The following is a 21478-nucleotide window of genomic DNA, read 5'->3' on the forward strand; positions in this document are numbered from 1 at the left end:
TCCAAACTGTTCAAAATATATCCAAAAATTTTTTCAAGCCAATCGGATAGATGCATTTTAAATGGTAGCATCTCAAAAAGTGGACAGGGTCAAATTGACCCAGATTGTTCTTCTTGATTGAAAAAATAGGTGTGTTCCCCGAGGGTTAAAGCAGCGCGATTGTAGAACGTATCGTGCTATGGAAACAATCCCGTGTAGCTTGTGCGCAAATGTCATTCTTTATTATACTTTATGATTTTCCCATTCAAAGCAGATTCGCAAATAAAAAAATTGTCAATCTCGCTTTAACAATATCGCGCGATATTTCGCGATGTGTTTTATCCGTAGAATAAATGAAAGTTCCGTTCTATTTATTTAATGTGCGGGCGTAACATGATCTCGTTTTATTGCGTTCGATATGATACGGCACGGAAAGTACGTCGGCTCGGAGTCTCTTCTTGATGGAGAGAAAAAACAGCGGCCGTTAAGGTCAAGAAAGAAGAGATGAGTCTTAAAACGATTTCGCGCCGGAACAACTCTCATTCAACGGGGCTCACGCACGCTGTGGAATTAGAACACGTACCGTACATCATCCACGCGAGGGCGACCCTTTAACTGGACCCGACGGCGACCATTGTTTATCTTCTCCAGAGTTCGCCACCCATAAATAGGCGTGTACGCGACCTCTTTGGCTCGCTCTCGGCCGGGAATGGGCCGACACATAGGTGCCACACGGAGACCGCAGAGAAAATGCCCGCGCGCAACCCCCCGATCCCCATTTTCATCCGCCCACGTAAAGAGCCGCACGAAAGACTAGGCTACGAGAGTAGTGCGAGACCCTCCGGGCGCGCACTTCGTATTTCATTCGTGTTGGAACGATACGGCCTGTGTGCGCGGACTTTTCGCGAAAGCGAAGGCGGGAGAGAAGGGGAGAGTGAAATAGGGCCGTTAGGAGAGAATCAGGAGAATCTTGGAAACGAGAACGCGCGCGTACATAGCGAAGGGTGGGAATGAAAGCCGATGGAGCCGAGAAGCCGACACCTCGTTCGTTACGTTAGCGCTCGATGAGGATTTGTTTCATCGGGATGTATATACAAGGAGAGAACGCGTGAGATTTTCATCCCCAACGAGCGTCGGGAGGGCGGTAAATGTCATCTCGAAACGTCCAAAAGAAGTTTGCGCTTGTTTGTGATCTAGAATCGCGCTATCCTCGATGGAACACGAGCTATCCCGCACGACGAGGAAAGAGTCGCGCGACGTTTACAAGTGCCATCCATTTGCAACCAAGTTACATTGAGACTTAGGTTTAACAAAACTTGGATTTAATGCGAAAATTCTACTAAAAGATTATCTCAATTACTTTTTTCTGTTATTACCTTCTGGAGATCACGGCAACTTTTCAACGAGTTGATACAAGCTGTTTACTTCTAATCTTTGTATATTGAATGTTCATTGTTCAAAGAAACAGACGATAATAATGAATTTTTTTTCGATTTATAGTTTTTATATTGCGAGTATAATAAATTTGAATTGGAAACTTTTGTGACAGAGATTGTTACAAATATAACAATCGCGAAAAAAAAAGTGATTGAGATCTCAATAAGATGAATAGTAAGTCGAGCTTGAAAGCTAAAAAATATCATCTTCATATTACGGCTATAACTTGTTGCAATTATTATTTGCCTTCATTTAATATTCAGCTTTCCGAAACAATTGATGATTCATTTCTCATTAGAAATATTGCGGCGAATTTTATTTGTCTTATGAACGATATTGCCGTAATATTATTGTTCGAACGATGAAAATTCTATTTCATTAACGACCGAACATTGCTGCTAATGTAAATTTAATATAAATTTATCTCATGATGCAAATTTTTTTGCGCTACGTAATTTTCTTAATATTAAATGCAATAAATTTCTAATGTAATTCTAATATAAAATTTTATTTCATAACGTAATTGTTTTGCGCTAAGATTGAAACGCCAAAAAATGTTGACGATACTCACCGAAGAAAGCGTTGAAGATGAAGAGTAATTTTTTCTTACGAAACTCGGACAGCGGCATCTTTGAAACCCTGCAAAGTTAAGAAGAGAGAGAAAGGGGCGTTAGAGAGATGTGTGCACAATGTTAATATTCGTTCGCGATCGAGTGACGATCAGGGTCGATTGTCTCGAGCGACCGACCCTTCTTTTATCTCGGGGAATAAAAAGTAATCGCGGCAATCGCTTGTGTGTATATGCGCGCGTGTATCAGGCCACTTTGTACGTACAATCCCGATATTCGCGAGGTCATTATGAAAACACGGGGGCGTTTTAGCGGGATTTGCAATTTTGTTCGAAAAGAAAGTATTTATCTTGTTTCATTTCAGCGGAGAGTTAATTTAAAATAATATTTTTCAATCTAATCCTCTCATCTTATGTTTTTCACTTTTGCATCATATCTCGTTTAATTCCAAACTATATTTATCACTTTATTTGTTATTTTGTTTTTTAAGTAACTGCAATGCAGCAACACGTTCACACATTAATTACACTTATTCCGAATAATCCTACAATTTTCGATCGAGACAATCGGAGACGATCGTTTAACGGCTGAGCTAGCGCAAAAACGATGGTAAAATTTCCACCGCCGTGTAATTAATGAATTACGCGGGTCAACCGGCTCGTTATAAAAAGCAGCGTACAAGTGATATCGCGAGGAACGATTAATAGATCTTAGAGAGCTTTCCCGTGCTCTCTTCTGTCTGAAGCGAACACTGCGGTGCTTCCCAGCGGCATCGGTCTTTATATAATAATCTCTCTTGAGTTCGAGAGAATCTTGGTAGCGATAAGTCGCCGCGCGCAATCCCCCGTTATTCTGTGACGCACGTTTCATCAGAATGATTTTACGAGACACGGCTATATCCCGGTAATTTGAGTTATCTAACAATCGCAGGTACACAAGCGTATAATGAGCGACGCTTTGCGTCGCAGTTTCCTTCTTCTTTTTTTTTTTTTTTATTTTTGGATCGGTCTATATAAAAGTAGTCGATAATTGTCGATTATGTCGCGATAAACGACCCCGATTTCTCCTTTAAAGGAGATGCGTCTCTACGCGCGATCGGAATCTAATAACACGCGCGTTGCCGCTAATTCGGTTAGGACGAGAGCGAAAGAAAGTATTTCGCTTAAAATATCTTTGTTGTTTGCTCGGTAAACTCGTTTGTGTGAGATTGCACGAGATTTAATTAAGACGCTGCTCGAATCAGGAGGGATCAACAATAATTGCGAAAGTGACTGTCAGCGATGTTACTTTAATTGATTTAAGTTCGCGTGCAGATACTCACACATGTACATATTTCTCTTTATAAATTTGTTGCGATTTTTCCGTGACAAATGCGCAATCAAGAAGAATGAATGCGATACGATATGAATTCGCATGTTCAGTCGGAATAATGAACGATTGCTCTTATTTCGTTTCCGTCATGTAACACTAGTGATATTACATTTGACGCTGATAACGTATATATTTTCTGCCTGTTCATTTTTGGTGAACATGAATTTTGCATCTGCGATATATAACACAACGCGATCAATAAGAATGATAAATCACTATTGCAAATTGTATTTGACTTATTTTGAAATGATTTATGTTCTTCTTCAAATGTTGTTTGTGCGCGCATACGTTGTTATGCCGATTCAATTATGTGAAATGATCGTGTCGCGATATTGAGTTTTTCGCATTAATCGGTGCAATTTGCTCGACGTAACCGAATCAGGGAAAAGTTGCAAGTTTGCGTGTTTCACGTTGGATTTTCGCGTGAAAACAATGCGAGTACGTGCGTTCGCGACACAGAGAGAAATTTTATTCGACGGACAAAAACGAGATTTTGTCTCCCGTTTTCAAGTGTAACTTCCTGAATAATTGAATTCTTAAAATCTCGTTTACAGTCGCCGGCGTCTCCGGCAACGCGTTAACACACAAGGAGCTTGCTTTGATAAAAACGATTTCAAACAGTTCTTCCGTCGTCGCTGATAATTAATGCAAATTAAATTCCTACGGTGCATTAAAGTAACAGAGAGGATTGTAAGAGCCGCATTGAGAAAAAAGAGAAGTATGATATATTTAATCAAACTCTTGCCAGAAAAAGAGGAATTACAATTATTCGAGGATTCTCGTGAACGAAGAAAACGAGATTTGTTACTTTAACACGTGCCACGTATGTTCTTAAATCTCAATGTTCGAACGTACTTCGGCAACTGTCGAAGGATTTTCCTAAGCGCTACGCTTTTCCTTCATCGCGTCGAAGCGGGGAGGCGAGTGAGGTGAGGGGAAAAACGAACGGCAAACATAAAGAAAATCCTTCGGCAGCTGCAAATAAATTCGAGTACTGGTCTCAAGTGATCGCGCAACGAATGAAACAATAGTGTCTGATAATCATCAGGATATCATCGCAGAAATAATTATCACCGCGTTGTAAAATCGCTAATTTGCATCAAGGTCGATTTTGACGTCAATTCATGCTCGGAATCGCCGGCGCGTACATTTATCTTGTAATCGCGGGCTCACTCGGTTAACGACACTGACGCAATAGAAATGCCTGCACATAGAAAACATCAATACACTTATATATATATATAATATACATATATTGTTTGCAGATTTTAATATTCTAGTAGTTAATTAAATCAATTCGGCGCGCGAGTTCCGTGTAACAATACGCGCCCCGACAAGTGCAATGAGCGCTCAGTGTGCGTTCATTATCGGATAATTAAAATTCGATAGAAAATTTACGGAATTCACATGCGCGGCCAACCTCACAGCGCAGTTTAATTAAAAGCAATAATAAATCGGCTTAGCTACTTTCGCTGGAATTTTTTGTTTTAATTTTGCAGACATAGATATATATATATTTTATTGTACGTACTCATCGTCTTTGGCTTGCGATTTATCGATCGATGCAGCATATCGACGATACTGCAACAGCTCGTTCGCAACATCCATTATAATCTGTCCGTGAATGATATACTAGCGTGCAAAGATGACGTCACCGTGCAAAGACTATTGTGTCCTGTGTTGAGCACACTATGGCGACGAAAACGCTATCACTGCAGTGCCGTTATCTCTGCGCGTCAACCCTCCTAGTGCCAATCGCGCGGATGCTAGTATAGTAGTTATGTCACACACACACACACACACAATGTATCTAATTACTCGCTTTAAAAATATTGTATTATTTTTCTTAGACATTTATAAATAACGATATATTATTAACTAACACCTACAAAGACGTAGATAATTGAAGATTTTCTTTACAGAGACGAGAGAGAGAGAGAGAGAAAGAGACAAGGAAATGCAAATTTAATAAGAGATTTGTTCATAAAGAAATTCTCTTCTAAGTAAAAACTTTCTTGTTGTAATTGCCCAAAAATTGGAGTGAAATATTTAACACGCGCCGTTTACTGCTGACGAAAGTACTTGAACTTGAAGAATTACACGCTAAAACATAGAGAGTGTTGGGAAGTAAGACTTCCTCCGCTATCGCTGTGCGAAGTTTCCGGAGGAAAGTGTAAAGAAAGTTGCTGGAGCGCTTCTTACGCCGCAGCACTCCACGAAAACTTGGCTGCAGTGGTCATAGCGATGTGTCTGTCGTTTGCACATCTTCAGAAAGGAGGATGATGAAAGACGTGATTTTTTTTCTTTTCGACGGAAATTGCTATTAATCTTTTCAAAAAATCGCCGCATAGAAAATCGATTATCGTTTTTCTCATTTAGTTTTTATTGTGTGGTCTTTTGCAGTGCACGTGATATTTCGAACGCATTTAATTCAAAGCAAATTAATCTATTATATCGGATGCATCAAACTTTGATCCGCAGATTTGAAGACGCGCCTGTCTAAGAATATATTTCTGCGATTGATATTCCGTCCAATTCGCTCAAGGGTGATCGTAAAAACAGATTACTTATTCGCACGGTGTGTTGCGCAAAAGACGCAATTTTCTCTACTTATGATCCTTCGTCGCTTCGTCTCTCATCGTCTCGTTCTTCGAGAGAGAAAAAGAGAGCTTCTGTTTGAGCTCTATAACGAGAAATTGTGCGCCTCTTTTGAAATTTCTCTCGGAATGTTGACGTACTCGCACGGTACTTGAAATCCGATAATATCGCAACGAGCTTTATAACGTTCGCACGCATAAAATTGGCCAATGATTTTCCGAGACGACGTTGACATATTTTAGATCGACGTGTGCGTGTGTGTGTGTGTGTGTGAAATCAACGCTACGTAGAAACACAAGAAGAAGCTTTTTATATTATTCAAATAATTCGGAAAAATATTGAAATTATATACATATATATATTGTTTTATAAACTAAGTCACTGAATCAATAACAGATAAAACAATAAAATGATATCCGGTTGCAGTTTTTTTTTTTATCGCCAATAAATGTCATGTGATTGATGAGAATTTATATTTGCGATGATACAATAAAACATTTTAAAACAGTGCCGGTAAAAAATAAATATTCGAAAAACAGCAGCGCAAAATCTGTTTAATCTAAATCTGTTATTTTTTTAAATGTCTCTGTTAAATGTTCATCCAACGGAAGCAATTATATTGTTTTTTTTGTTTTTTTTTTGTTTTGTTTTTTTTTGTTTTTGTTTTGTATTCTCTTTTCTGAAGAAGTGCAAAACAGTTCAAGAATTTCTTGATTTTTCATCTGCTTTACATTGTCTCCTGCAAAATAAGAAATAAGGTAAAGATGCCGTCGCGCTGTTTATATCTTAATTACGAATTAAGTACGGAATTCCAAAGTCCCTTTGTTATTATCGTACACCACGTCTCGCCTTATTGCGACGCATTTGAGCGTGACGAGGTCGTTGCATTTATTTCGCTGTGAAATAACGTGATACCCACTCGTAGTTTCTTTTCTCTCCCGTCGTTCTCGGCGAAAGTAATAGACAAACACTCGATCGCGCAACATCTCTCTGCGCGATGTTGTCGTTCGGATTACGAAATAAATGCGAGATATACACGCTGCTGCGTCAGCAGCGAGAACAAATATTTGTGAATGCCACCCCTTGATTTCACACGGATCCGTTTCGCGAATTTCGAGAAAATAAATTCACGAAACGAAGCGCGAAACTTGTAATGTGATGTACAACCGTTGACAAGTTTGCACGTCAGAAATATGGGGATCTCTTTTATTTTTGGAGATTAGAAACGAAAAATCGTTACTCCAACGCTTTTATAACGAGAAAATATAAAATGCTTGTGTTTTCATGTAAATCGAAGATGACGGTGTCATCACATTTTTTTCTGTAATACGAAACTTATTGAATATTTCGCGCGCTTGTTCGCTACTTCAAAATTCACAGAAGATTAATGCCTAAAAACAACAATTTTATTAGCTAACGGGACAAACTGAAGATATTTACGCAACAATGACGAGGCACGAGCAGCTCTTTCCTCATTGAATCGGAGAGTGGCATCGTATAACGAGTGGCCTACTTGTATCGCGGGAGGCTTTTAATGTTTAATTAAATCACGCTCTCGGCATCCAGTCGCGTATATCATTCTCTTGTCATTCTCACATCGTGCTAACAGATGCGCTTTAGAGCTGTACGTTCAGTTCCAAGTGTGATCGCGCTAAATTACAGAATTATCCAAAGAGAAAAACTTTGCGCAAAACTACGGAAGATTTTTTTTTTCGTTGTTCTTTTTTTTCGCAAAATTCACTCTCTGCTTAGCAACAACAATTTTCTCACATGTTAGCGCTCGACGTAATTAACTTCGCTTCCACTTTGAAGCTTACCGGAGAGAAAAGCAACGGTTCTTTTAAATGTTACGCGGCCAGAGTAACGATTAATGAAAATTCAATATTTGTTAACGAGATACGTAGCGGGAGCTAAATTTGTCCAGGTGCGTGGTTCGCTCTCTCGCGCGCGAAAACACCCTCTCTCTGCACTGCGCGACACGCATCGATGATATTACGTGCGACGAAATCGAAATGACCCGTCAATTATTCGGCCGGTGTCGTTACGATTTATCGACTGTATATTCGCGAGAGCGAAAAGCGCCGTTTTTCCATCAGGTAAACCGTGACGCGTAACGCTTTATATTTTGGTCGAGGCGCTAACAGATCGTAACACGTATATGCACACGTGTACGTGCCACACTGACCACAATTAATGAGAAAACTTTGCGTGGTGGAATTCGGTCAGGAGCAGCGGTCTGTAACATTTTTATATGCGTATCGGGCAATAAAAATCAAGGAACGAAAACGAAATCCGTTAATCACGCTCATTGTACCGAAAATCCTTCGCTATTAGAAACGAAAAATTTATTGCGTTATCAACAGAAAAATTCAATTTCGTTTCAACGTGTCTCTGTTACTGTCTCGTGGCGTTTTAATTGACGGTTTACAAAAACGCGGCAATTTATACGCAGTCATGTACTGCTGTCGAATTGACCTTGTGTCGTACTTCTAATATTTATGAAAATATTTCTTTCTCAAATGTGTTCAAATAAGATACATTATACATTACACGTTGTCGTTTATTACATCGTTATCTGTTTTATGGTTAATGTCGATTATCGAAGTAAATTACTTTACCGTTTATATATAATGTACGATCGTAGCGAATATTAGAGGAATTTATTTTTAGAAGTAACGAAAAATTTAATTCTACTCGATTAAAGTACGCTTGAAGGTGACCCGAAGACTTCGTTGAGAAAGCAGCAATTAGAGTTTAATTTCGTTACTCAGAAATGTCGCGAGAATTATTATTTAATTATATCCAAATACAATTAATTAACGCGAGTACACACAGAACTCCAATGTGAAAATTATTCTGTTTTTTTATTCTTACGTAAGAGAGATTTTTTACTACTTATACTAGACGTAACAGACGCATGCGCTATTGCTGCGTCTCACACGTACATCTTTGTCAAAAATAAATATCTGTGATCGGCAACGTGAAGCATAAAACCATAGAGAAATAAAAGAACCAATCAGAATAGAAGTGGCTGTAATTAACATCATGATATTCGGGAGAGCTTCGATATATTCGACCATCGATTTTTCTCTTTTTTTTTTTACGAGATGATGTATAGTTTGACACCGAATTTGTGAACACTGTTGGCAGAATTCCGTGATATATAAATTTTCCGGAATATGACAAGCAGTGTGTGATAGTCGTGTGTTCTGTAAAAATGTAAGTCAAAAATGAGGTCGAGTTTCATTGACTTTTGCAAGCGTTAAATTTTACGAATTTTTGCCATAGAAAAGTCCTGTTTCATCAAATAAAAAATAATGTTTTTGTTATTTCTCCCTTCTGTCACGACTTTTGTTGCGATCGGCGATTAATTGTCAGAATCGTTAATTGTCTTTATTTAACTGTAAACTTTTTCAAAAAAAAAAAAAAAAAAAAAAAAAACAATCTCTTTATACTGCGATATTTTATTTAATCAAAGAGAGACGAGTGAATGAGACGAGCAAATTAAACGTCGTTCCCGATCGTAAAAATAAAACAAACAGCAAACAAAAGTTCCCGCGCTTTTTTTCGATTGTACAAAACGATTGGCTGGCATTATGGGGAGATCCCGGTGAAAACGTTCGCAAAGAATTCGCGATATTTCAATTAGATCGCGCTTGATATTTATTCTTCTAATTCTTGCAAAACAATTGGGGGAAATAACGCAACAATCCCGATTAAACGCGGCACAAAGGGAAACCCAGTTGCGAAACTTCTCTCTCGCCGCGTTCCTGATGCACAACCATCGCAACTTTAGATTGAAACACGTCACACTATACGAAATATGAATCAGCATCGTACTTTGCAACTAAACATTAATATTTACTTGTCGATGTTGAGTATACGGAAGAGATCAATATACACACACTTATAACAAAAATAACAAAATATTATAATCCACCAGAAACGTTTGTTGTCCAGGTATATAATTTTCAAAACACATCATTTCACGTCATACGAAAAAAAAACGGCTATTTCCCCCGAGTTTATGGCAGCAGTTTCTCATAAGGGGGCGATATTTCGGGGAGAATCCTCCTGAGATTTTGGCGTGTCGTATCCCCGCATGCGATACAAGCGCTTGAGAGAGAAAGAGAGAGAGAGAGAGACAGAGAGAGATTGGCTGAACTCGAGAGAGCGTTATCACGCACGATACAGCTATATTAACTTTTGGACGGTAGATAAAAGCTCTTCTCTTCGTAGAGAAGTGTCTCGTAATAATGTAAACTTAAGTAAAAATACGACGGTGCGTCTCGGTGTAACGCTCGCTAGTTGAGAGATAGCGCGAAACCTTCCGTACCGCACACGAAGACAGTCGCGTTCACAACAGTGGGACGAAGACTTTTGCAACGTTCGCTGTTGTTATAACTTCCTGGCTACTGGGAGCAACAATGCGCTGCGTCGGACTCCGAAGTTTCAGAAATACCAGCGTTTCGCGCAATAACGATATGTACATATACATATACATATACACGCTGGTTCAGTACGCTGGCGGCGTTTAAATAAAAATACATATCTAACTCGCGTGGAAATTAAATTGTTGGAGAAAAACATTCTTTCTCATTCATAACGCGGAATATATGTACGAAAGAATTGACGCGGATAAATTCGTAGGCGCAAAATATCACGGGATCGCGCAGGTCACTGATCAAATATATATTTTTTCGTCGCAATTGAGTTTCATATTTCACATTTTCTCCACGCGACCTATGCGACAAAATTATATCTAAAAAAAAAAAAAAAAAAAAAAAAAAAAAAAAAAAAAAAAAAAAAAAAAACCAAAAGGATTTAAAAAGTCGAGGCCTTTTGTGTAATTATGTTTTTATTTTTTATCGTGCAAGTTTTGCATTGCATTTTGGAATTTATTAATGCATTTTGTGGAAACAGGAAAAAGTATATATTATTCCCAAAAAATTGCGAACAATAGAGAGATGCGGTTTATTACTCGCCGTTATTTTATTATACGCGACGATGGGCACAAATATAAAGAGTCGCCGTAAAAATTGTGATCGTACAAACGTGATATGTAGAAAGTTCATTCCGATTAACGTTTCTCATTTCGCAGAAAAGTATTATAGAAGGGATCTCATTGAAGACATTACGCGGCCTTCATTGCGATTGTCAATTGGTCTTAAATGGCATCTTGTACGCACCGAGAGCAACGAATCATCTTCTCGAGTTGCACACAAACGAAGCCGCAAGTTTCATTTGAATCCGAGCTGCATTTATCGGTCTCCGAGTCGCTCGACGGCTATTGAATGAAATGCACGTGCATCACGTGCCCCGCGTTCGCGCAAGTAGCTTATCAAATTACGCATCGCGGCACATAATCCGCGCGGTTATAATCCGTCTTGATGGCGCGCTCGCCACATTACGACTTACCTTATGAGGACAAAAATGAATAACTCGTGGACCCCACGAGATTGCGTGTAATTAGAGATGAAATTAGATTATTTCTTAACTTCATCCGATATTAAATCTCGAAAGATATATCGCTAGTATGGTTTGTAATTGTACATAATTAATTTATTTGTGAGCAATTTGTGTGTATCTGTTGTTTTTTTATTTCTATAAAATAAAAACATCGATAGTCACTGATTTAAAGCGTTAAAAATGGAAAAGAGTTTCTATTTCTCGACTTCTTAAATAATATTTCATTCTAGTTTTATTACTTTCTCTCTCATCCGATTATCACGTTTCGCTAAATAAAGTTGAAAACACAAGATTGAAGTAAAAATTACAAGAGAGACGCGCTTGGAGGTAAATCGAATGTACTCAGATGTAAAAACTCTCAACCGAGAAGAGACAGAAATTGGTTTCGCGTGCGAGAAGTAAAAAACAAAAACAAATAGCAACAAAATGTCGGATTCAGTTTTGAAAAAAATAAATAAATAAATTCATGCTTACATTTTGATAAATTACTCTTCGTGTATCGTGGCCAGTTGAGATAATATCCAAGTTAATTAACCTATTTTAACAGGTCGGCTCGAAGAAGTCGGAAGAGGATTAAACGATCTCGTGCATATTTGATCCGATCACGTCTCCGTCCAATCTGCATTCTTAGAACTCTTTAAGAGAATCGAACTACTAATTCATTTTTGTTATATTAAATGCATATACATGTATGCGTTGGAATTGTGAATCATGAAATACTGAAGAACCAACGACGTAACGTTGGTCGGAGGAACATTCGCGAAGCAAATTTATCGTCGAGCGAGATTTGAAAAATGAGAATTTCGTTCCCCGCGGTATCAAAGAAATTAGTTGCTCCTTAAAGCGTCGCTCGAGTAAAGAGCAAGATATAATCCGCGCGAAGTCGAGTACACCAGTTGTGTTGCATCTTATTTAATTATTTCGCTCGATTGCTTTGCCCTCGGTTAAGGAAACACTCGATACACTTTCGATCTATATATATGCCGTCGGTAATCTAACTTCTGCGGAAGCTCGAGAAAACTGAAGCACGATCAAGTATTCGTGTCAATTCGTTCAATTAAAATAATATATGCTTTTTATGTTTACTTAAACTACATTTACTACATTTATATAAACAAAAAAACAATAAAATATTTTTAAAAACGCCGGAAGAGGAAAGACGTGATATCTGTTTGTATAGTGCTTATGTAGATTAGTCTTTCAAAGTTCACATTCTAATTAGAAGCACGTACTTATTATGTCACAGCGCGGATAGCATCGTAAATAGAGGTCAATTTGCATTTTTTTGCAAAGTTTATATATAGTTTTATTTTATCTCTCAGAGAAAGAATGTGTTTTTTTTTTTTTTTTCATGAGAGTCGCTTATTTTGGTGCTTACATCGATGACGTGAGAGAGAGAAAGAGAGAGAGAGAGAGAGAATTAAACTTTCGAAGCACATCGTGCGCACTGCTTTTAAACGCGTGTGTTTCAAAATGAGCTTTGGATAAAAGAGCCAATAAAAGTGCATCTCGGCAAACTGCGTATCCTTCATTTAATATATACCATTGCATACCTGATTAAACAAACTCGGCGCGGAATAAAGTGCACTCAGCGGAGCAACATCGTCACGTATAATCGACGCCTGCCCCGCCGACCGATATTAATCCTTCGTAGTTTATTCTGCGGCACGTTGGAAAATATAATCCGCACTCGGACGCGGAATACGTAAAACACGCGGGTTACGCAAGGCTCGAGAGATCATCGGTTATTTAATTGACACATACTTATATCACACGTATATGTGTTTCTAACGACGGAAACATGCACATATATATAGAAATTAATGCGACTTATATCGTAATAAATATATTTCTCACATAAACTTAATTTGCACGCAATTATATCAACTGCGCTTGAATTTTACTGAAATGGTTTTTTAATTACTTTTAAGAATTTGCGTATATATTGCGTATTAAGTTTCTTCATTGAAAGTATGTAATTGCATTTACACAGTCGGCTACGTTACAGATATACTCTTATTACATTTTATACATACATGTTAGTTTTTTTTTATTAACGCGCGAAAATCGACGAAACAAAATGTGAGATCGTACTATTAACGATATTGCGGATTTTGAGCGCAAATGTGATTATCATACTAAGTCGATTAACCGTTTATCCTTAGATCGTGTTATCTACCTATAGGAGTCTTCGTGCAAAATTGTTTACCTCGACCCGTTTATTAGCTGAGTAATTATGGCAGGTCGTATTATGTTGGTCTTTCCGTCGGGTTGGAGTACAATGCGTTTTGTGCGTCCGAATTCTGTCCTTTAGCAAACTGCATTAACAACAGACCGGACAACTACAGGCTGTTTCTGATAGATTTAATTGAAATTACGGCCGCACTAATGTGTTCGTGTTTATTATTGTGAAAATTTATAGCAAGAGAGAAAGTATATATATATATATATATATATATATATATATATATATTTTACAGAATTATACAATATTAAAATTTAAAACTGATTACACGTATCTTTCCAAGTCCGAAAATTTCAAAAACTATATCTTTACAAGATAAAAAGATAGTAATTAGCTTTATGAAGTGCGCGCAATCTCATCCGATCTCGAGAAATCTTTGGATTCGAGATATTTGAAGAAATAAGCTCTCTTCAATTTTCTCCTAATGCGACAAGACGATGGAAAAAAATCTCCGTACGTTTTCGCAAAAGCTTCGGAGTATTATCATAAATTCCATTCCCGTAAACTCGTTGCGCAAAACTTTATCCGCACTGTCGACGACGACGACGACGACGACGAAACATCAAGATTGCTCCCAGGTCGGGTATCACCTGGATTCGCCTACGGCGCGGAAAAGTCACCTTCGTGTTCGAAATTAATTACCGTTCTCCGGCTCTCGTTGAACGCGTGAGACGCGGCGCGTCGTATAGAGAGCAAGGAGCGCGCGCGCGCGCGCCGATAACTTTCTCTCGTCGTGCGTGCAAATCCCGCCGAGGATTTCTAAGCAATTGAAACTGTCGCGCCCGCGGCTTCTCCGCCGACACCCAGAGCGCTCGTACACGTTTGCGAGTGTTGTCGTACGTGTACGACGACGAAGCGAACACATTACGCCAGGTCCGTTAGCTCGCTCTTCTAATGATCGATCGAGGCATCGTTGCCGTCGGCGCGACCCGCGCTAGCGACCATTAAATTAGTTGCCTTCAAAGTATAACCGCCCCCTGTCCTTTGCACTCTCTTTGAAGCGTGTTCTTCGTTACGCGCGGCACTGACATTTTGTCGTTCTATCGCTGCCGCTAGGCGAGCGAGCGCTTAAGATAACATGAATCTTCTCGAGAAAACGGACGCGTGTGTGTATGTACGCACGTATGTATATACGTACAATTGTGTCAGTGTGCGTCTAATTGCTTCCGTGGTAATCCAGCTCTCTGGGCTTTGTTATCGCGCGCGTATATTTGATATGTGTGTACCACCAATGACCGATTCGAAGCTTTAAGCTGGCGAACAGCCCCTAGCGCGCGCTTAATGTGTTTCTACGTACCGGAATATGAAAAACCATCAGCGAACATCAGGTCGCATGATTCGAACGGACAGTTCTGTGGCGTCGTTGCACGATTGGACTTAATCTAATATTGGACTTAGAAGCGGACTCACGTGCCCGGCTTATTATCAATTCAATGTTCGTGATCGTCTGACACAAGGCTCAAATAGATTGGATTAGATCCGTACGTGATACAACGACTGCGAAGTTAATCTCGTGTCGCGAACGTAACTGCAACATCGATATGGGAAGAGATTGTAATGAACATAATGAGAAGTCAGTCCGGAAAAAAAAAATAAAGAATTTTATTTCCTTTTTACGTCTTTTCACAAACATATTTGCTTCACGAGTATGTACTGTATATATATCTTATGCCGTACTTGTGAGAAAGAAATATCATTTTTTGCAATTTTAGAAAAAAATAATTTAACGTCGTAATTCACTCTTTCGCGAAACCGGAAAGTGATCAGTAGTATATGTCCGATATGGCGCCCCCCACTCCCGCAACCGAAGGTTGCGGGAGTGGGGGGCGCCATATCGTCCATGAGTGGAGGGGGTAACGCACGATGGGAGTAAGGCGGGGATCCCCGAATAGCGGGAGCGATACAANGTATCGCCCCCACTATTCGGGGATCCCCGCCTTACCCCCATCATGCGTTACCCCCTCCACTCATGGACGATATGGCGCCCCCCACTCCCGCAACCTTCGGTTGCGGGAGTGGGGGGCGCCATATCGGACATATACTACTGTGATCATTTCATTAAAAACGGCAGAAGAAATTTACCGGAATTATTACTGAAGTTTTTCACGGGCGCGACTTCGCGCAAGTTCCGTAAGTTCTGTCGAAGAGCTCTTGGTTTTCACTTCCGCGCCGACAAATTAAATATAAGCTTCCGACGAGAAAGCTTTTCTCACGATATTGACATCTTCTTTTATCAGTGATGCTTTTCGGCAATGTATACTCAGAATGTGTATCGCGAAATTAATCAATTTCCTCTAATTAGGTTGTACTTGCGATGAATCCACGGATGTGCGTTGCATTCACAGTGAAATATTTTCAAGTTGTTAATAACTATAAATTCAATCCTCGAATTTCACAAACTTGAATTCAACAAATTTTATTTTCGCCTGCGCGCGTTTCGAAAATCGCGTCAATAATGAAGAAACCAATTGCACGAACTGTCGCTTTGATTGATTAATTACGATTCTTAGAGCTGTTCTCTTCGCTGTCGAAAAATCCACGTCGTCGTATAAAGTTCTAAAGCGCGGACGCGCGATAAAGCTGAAGTTTTCGGTACAAGCGTGTTATGCAGACTCTTTCGTAAAAGATGTTGCAACTTCGCTCAAAGTAACATCGAGAACGCTGTTGTAAAAACTTAATTAAGCAAAGTTTATATGCGTGCGACGCGAGATGAATAGGAAATTAATTTTTTATTGCGCGCGCATCCCGATAGAAAAAAAAAGTCTTTGATTCTACAGATACCCCACACCCGTGCGTGGAACACAAAAAATTTGTTCTGTATAGCAGCAATCACGAGCCGAGACTCGCGAAACTGTAACGTGATTTGTATGTGCGCGCAATCCATTAGAGTAACAAAACTGGTCGCGCGAGTTAATCGAACTTTATAAATAACAAACGTTCAATAGCTTCCTTTCGTTCGAGAAAACGTGTTTTCTGATGAGAAATCTTGTATTTGCCCAAGTTATCGTCGAAACTTAAGCTCAGTCGCAGAATGTACGGCAGTTCGCAAAGTACGCCAGTACTTAACACAGTAGTCTCCGCGAGCACGAGATTATTAAGTACTCTTTGCAATGTTGCCTGCGCTAATTAACGCGTATCGATTGAAATTATATTCTGCAGAAATGTCTGTGTCGACGCGAGCGACGTCTCTTAATGACGAAAATTCGTTTCTCCGTAATAATCTTGAATAAATAACGACGTATCCGCGAGGACGTGCGCTTTGGCTGATGTATCGCAGAACGAGATTTAATGAGCCGAGCTCTCGAAATTTATTAATCAATCGATTACGATTCTCGTCACGCACCCCGGCCGCTGCATTCACACGGAGTCTTTGCCATCGAACCGTCACGCAAGCCATTGATTTCTCGTGCTCGAATTCAATCAACCGCGCGGTTCTTACCTCGCGCATCCATCTCGCCTATGCGTCCTCCCATATGCGTAGAGCAGATAAAGTATGCTGTCAATCGATTGATTTATCTTATCTCGCTCGGAAACAGTGCGCGCCGCGAACAAGTTGTGCGCGCGAATACATCCACTTGAAAAGATTGATTGAGTTTTTTCTGCAATGTAACGATAAGATACGAAACGGGGACAGAAAAATTAATTTGGTTCTATTTTCAAACTTGAGCAACATCTATATATGTTAAATTAGAAATTTTTTAATCTACATACTAAATAAACTGTTTTTGTTCAGAATTGTATTAAGAGAGAGATACAAATCTCGTTATTACAAATATGAAATATATTCGAGCAGTGAATCGCGCGAACAATTAATGACATACGAGATATATCCGTGCGTACGCGCTACGCAATCTGATTACATCTGTTCCCATTGCGAAAAGCAAAGTAAATTCTGTTCTTGAAAAAGCGAGTGAATTGCAAATCCGTGGAACTTAATTGCAAACGTAACGTTTTAATAAAATCTTTTTTCTTGACTCTTACTCTCACCCTTTCTCGGTCAAAAGTAAATTTTAATTCTGCAATTATGAGATATGGCGCGCGCGAGTGTCAACATTCGCAACGACGAGCACTTTACTTAAAAACTTACTTATGCGCGCGCATACAACTTGTCGAAAAAAGAAAAAACAAAAAACAAAGTAGTGCCTGACGTGTACGTAAAACGCGATTATTGTTCAATCGATTGCATTTTGTGCTGGATTTGCAGCTTTTGCAACGTCCGGGATAAAGAGCGAAGTCAGAGGGTGTCGTCAAATGCTTTTTTCTGAGGTTGCAAAATATAACTCACGTTGTTGAAAAAAAAAAAAGAAGTATTTTCTCCACTTTCCGCGCAACACAGAATAACGCTCGGCTTGATCCTACGTAATTATAAACAATATGAAAAGGTTGCTTGTTGAATGTTGCGCGTTGAAAAGTGCGCAAAGAAGAAAAAGATGCACATGGCGAATCAAAAGTGCTCGCGATTGTCGCGAGAGACATTTCCAGATCTTTATATAAACGTTTCTTTTTCTCTTTCTCTCTCTCTCTTGCGCGCGGCAAATTCGTTTTTAATTTCTCCAGAATTATCGTCGATGTTTTTTTTATAGTCCACGAATTTCAGACAAAAGAAGTCATCTTTCTTCTTGCTATTTAAATCCGAGGGTATTTACGAGGGTCGACTTTGTTTTATATCGACGAAAAAGAGACGAAATAAATTTTTGACAGAAATTTAGAAAATTATTCTCTCTCTCTCTCTCTCTCTCTCTTCTCTGTTTTTTTTTTTTTTTTATTACACATATTTGTCTATAAAAATCCAAAGTGTGTTGTTTCTCTAGTTGTTCACCGCGACAATGATTGTTTCTTTACTTGTATACACAGTTGCTTTCCTATTACGACTGTTCGCTGTCCGGGGCGGCAATTTCCGCGCGTTTGTTTGAGTCAATTCCCGAGATTTTCCTACGACCGACATTTCGGGTCGGCACTTAAGGTACCGTTTAGTACCACTCTTTACAGCAAACCGAATATATGTGTATTACAGCGAGCATTTGTGTAGGGGGTTAAATTGCTGCGGTGGCGTTGCATCCGGCAGTGGGTCTCTGTATTCCGAAGTGACTCGAGGGGTGATTGCGATAATATCGTCTCGCATTTATCGCCGCTCCTGCGCCGCGAAGGGAAAGATTAAGCGTCGTCGTCGTTGCAACAATCAAGAGTCGCATTCTTTTCGACTCTTTCATGCAAGGAAATGCAAAGGCGAGCAAACCTAAGTCGCATTTGTTTCACGATTTTTTTTTTTTTTTTTGTCGACTTGAAATGCGTATTCTCGTTTTTTTCGAAATGCACGTAGCTTTTTTGCGGCTCTGTGTGGTCAGCTGGTTGACCTGCTTTCGACCAGAACTTCGGAGAAAGTAGACTCACCCATGCAGTCTCAAAGAGGTTTTTATATTATTACTCACAGTTTCACATACATTGCTAATAAAAAGTTGAAAAATCACACATTCGTGCGCGAAAACGAAGATAGCCGTGAGATAATTTTCAACGCGCGTTTGAAACGCGAAGATTCTCTCACAAGTTAAACGAAGATGTTAAAGGGAAATTATTGGATTGTATGACAACGGTAAAATGTTCGCAGACAGAGTTGGAGGCGCGACTACGTTTCAAATTACACAGTTACGGTGGTACGTAGTTAACACTGTACTATCACGTTGCAGTTTGAGATAATCTCCATTTCGGGAGAATATACATATATACATAATCGCGTCCTCTCGCGCGCTGCGGGACTTTCGTGTCCCAGTTTTCGAGAAAATTTTTGTTCGTTAATTTCGCGAAAGAAGCATCTAACGCGCCCGGCGGCGTGGATTATAGAGCTTCGGTTTTTCTTGATTGTGCACATTGAAGGGACGAGAGATATGCATATTATTAATATTAAACGTTGCGGCAGCAGGTGGAAAATTTGAAATTGCTATTAGACTATTAGAAAAGAACATGGTAGCAAATTTAATATTGATTAATCGCTTTTTCGATAATAATGAGATGTATCGGAAAACGTGTACACATACGTGTATAATTTTAATAAAACACTGTGTAATAAATTTCCAAAGTAATATTTATAAAATTATACACACACAGAGTAATTGTTCCGCTTATTTAACTATAAATTTACGGCGAATATATGAATAAATTTACATCTTTATAACAATTTCAATAGCTTCGTTCTGTGTAATTCCAATAACACTCTTGAACAACATACCTTGATTTAATTATTCTGCTTGCGTTATTATGCAAATACTTTTATAATATCGTTAAAACGCTTGCAATGCCATCGCGTACAAGGAATGTCAGCGATTCACAAATATAAAGTCACGTGGCATAATTGATATTAAAACACAATGTATAATAAGTATTAATTAAGTTTGTTTGTGTTTTGCACGTGTTTGTGCTGTTTATGAAAACTAAGTACGAAGAGTGGAACAGCCGGTCAAGAACAGTCTTGCGAAACCGTCAAATTTCGTGGAAAATCCGATTCGAGAAACTTTGCCGAAGTTGCTCTATTGTTTCATCAGTAAATTGTGTATTTGCTTAAATGATTGGCCCTGTGCTCTCCTGATTGACCTGGCATGCCAAGTTGGTGGCTCGCACAAATCAATGTATTTACGAAGGATTTAACGCAGAAAATTTTATTAGATATTTATCACGCAAAATTAAATTTTACATGTTCTCGTGTCTCGTTTTTTTATTCGCTATTGTTAGGAGAATCAATGAACGAGAAAAAATTGGTATCGATAATGTAAAAACTCGCGTCGAGATCGAGATCTCGAGATATTGTACGTTTTTAAATCGGTAAACGTAACTATAGCGCGATCAATTGGGCGAACAAAAACTGTATCGAGTTAAAACTGCACGAAATTTCGATTAAATAACCGTTCTATAATCAGCGAAATTGTTTAAAGAATTGATTTATAGATGGTGCCGCCAACATCTTTAACTTAGTCTTAAGTTTAACTATAGTTTAGATGACTCTTGGTCTCTTTCCAGGTCTACAAAGAAACGGGAAAAGTTCCATTTAAACTAAAGTTAAAGTTAAATGGTCGTTCCGCTGATAGTGACATTTGTTATTTCATCTTTTATCTACTTGATGAAGAAGCGCAAGAAGAAGACATCTGTCAAAATGTATATCGAGTTCGTTTGACGATCCGGAAGTTAAAGTTTATCATTTTTTTCATGTGTGTAATTTTGTGCGTCATACAGAAAATATTTTCTGAAATAACATCTGAATTTTTTCGGAGTACGCAGCGTACTGCGTTACATTCGTGTTTACCGTACAAATTGTATCTCGCTCTTTGTACGAAAATGAAAATGGATACATTTCTTGCGTACTGTGTGCACTGTATGCATCAACAACACCGGTGGAGTGTAACATTTTGATTCGTGTAGCAATTTCTAAAGTTACACACAGACCGTTCCGACGTTGTAGCTTGCAAACCACTGACAAATTTATAACCGTGAGACTGATGCGGCATGTTCGATAACTTCCTTAGCCGATTTGTCAGCGCGTACGTAGAGGCAATACACACCGTCGTGACGAATGTCGATACGCATTTTTGTTTTTTAGACCGATCAACGCCGTGTGCAAAATTGGCGCGGAATTTCGCTTTGTTTTTTCGATGCCGATGCAGTAGAAAGTGAACGTAACATCCCGAGTCGAAATTTTGACTCTCTGATGAACCTCTCATTCTACTATATATAGGAGTTACGATAGTAAAGTAGGTTCAATTGCAAGGATAAAATTTGCTCTTACTTTCAACCTAAAAGTGTCACAAATTTCCATTTTCTCCAA

At 39.0% G+C, this 21478-nt stretch overlaps 2 protein-coding genes across 4 annotated transcripts in view; one reads left to right on the top strand and one right to left on the bottom strand.

Annotated features, from left to right (window-relative positions):
- Positions 1-21478, top strand: part of LOC109859888 — a 59685-nt gene that overhangs the window by 18767 nt on the left and 19440 nt on the right. The gene's annotated exons all lie outside the window — the stretch shown is intronic.
- Positions 1-21478, bottom strand: part of LOC109859728 (calexcitin-2) — a 40258-nt gene that overhangs the window by 12079 nt on the left and 6701 nt on the right. Inside the window, exons 1-2 of one of the 2 annotated variants that reach the window (XM_020438365.1) lie at positions 2665-2720; positions 1988-2055 (exon numbers count right to left, since the gene is read on the bottom strand). In XM_020438365.1, coding sequence (XP_020293954.1) covers positions 1988-2045 — 58 coding nt within the window. In that variant the 5' untranslated portion in view covers positions 2046-2055; positions 2665-2720. Of the gene's footprint in view, positions 1-1987; positions 2056-2664; positions 2721-21478 lie in introns of those variants that run through there. The other variant, XM_020438294.1, reaches the window with a different exon arrangement.

This window comes from Pseudomyrmex gracilis, unplaced genomic scaffold (genome assembly GCF_002006095.1).
Source record: "Pseudomyrmex gracilis isolate BER0280 unplaced genomic scaffold, ASM200609v1 scaffold_0, whole genome shotgun sequence".
Lineage (NCBI taxonomy): Eukaryota > Metazoa > Arthropoda > Insecta > Hymenoptera > Formicidae > Pseudomyrmex > Pseudomyrmex gracilis.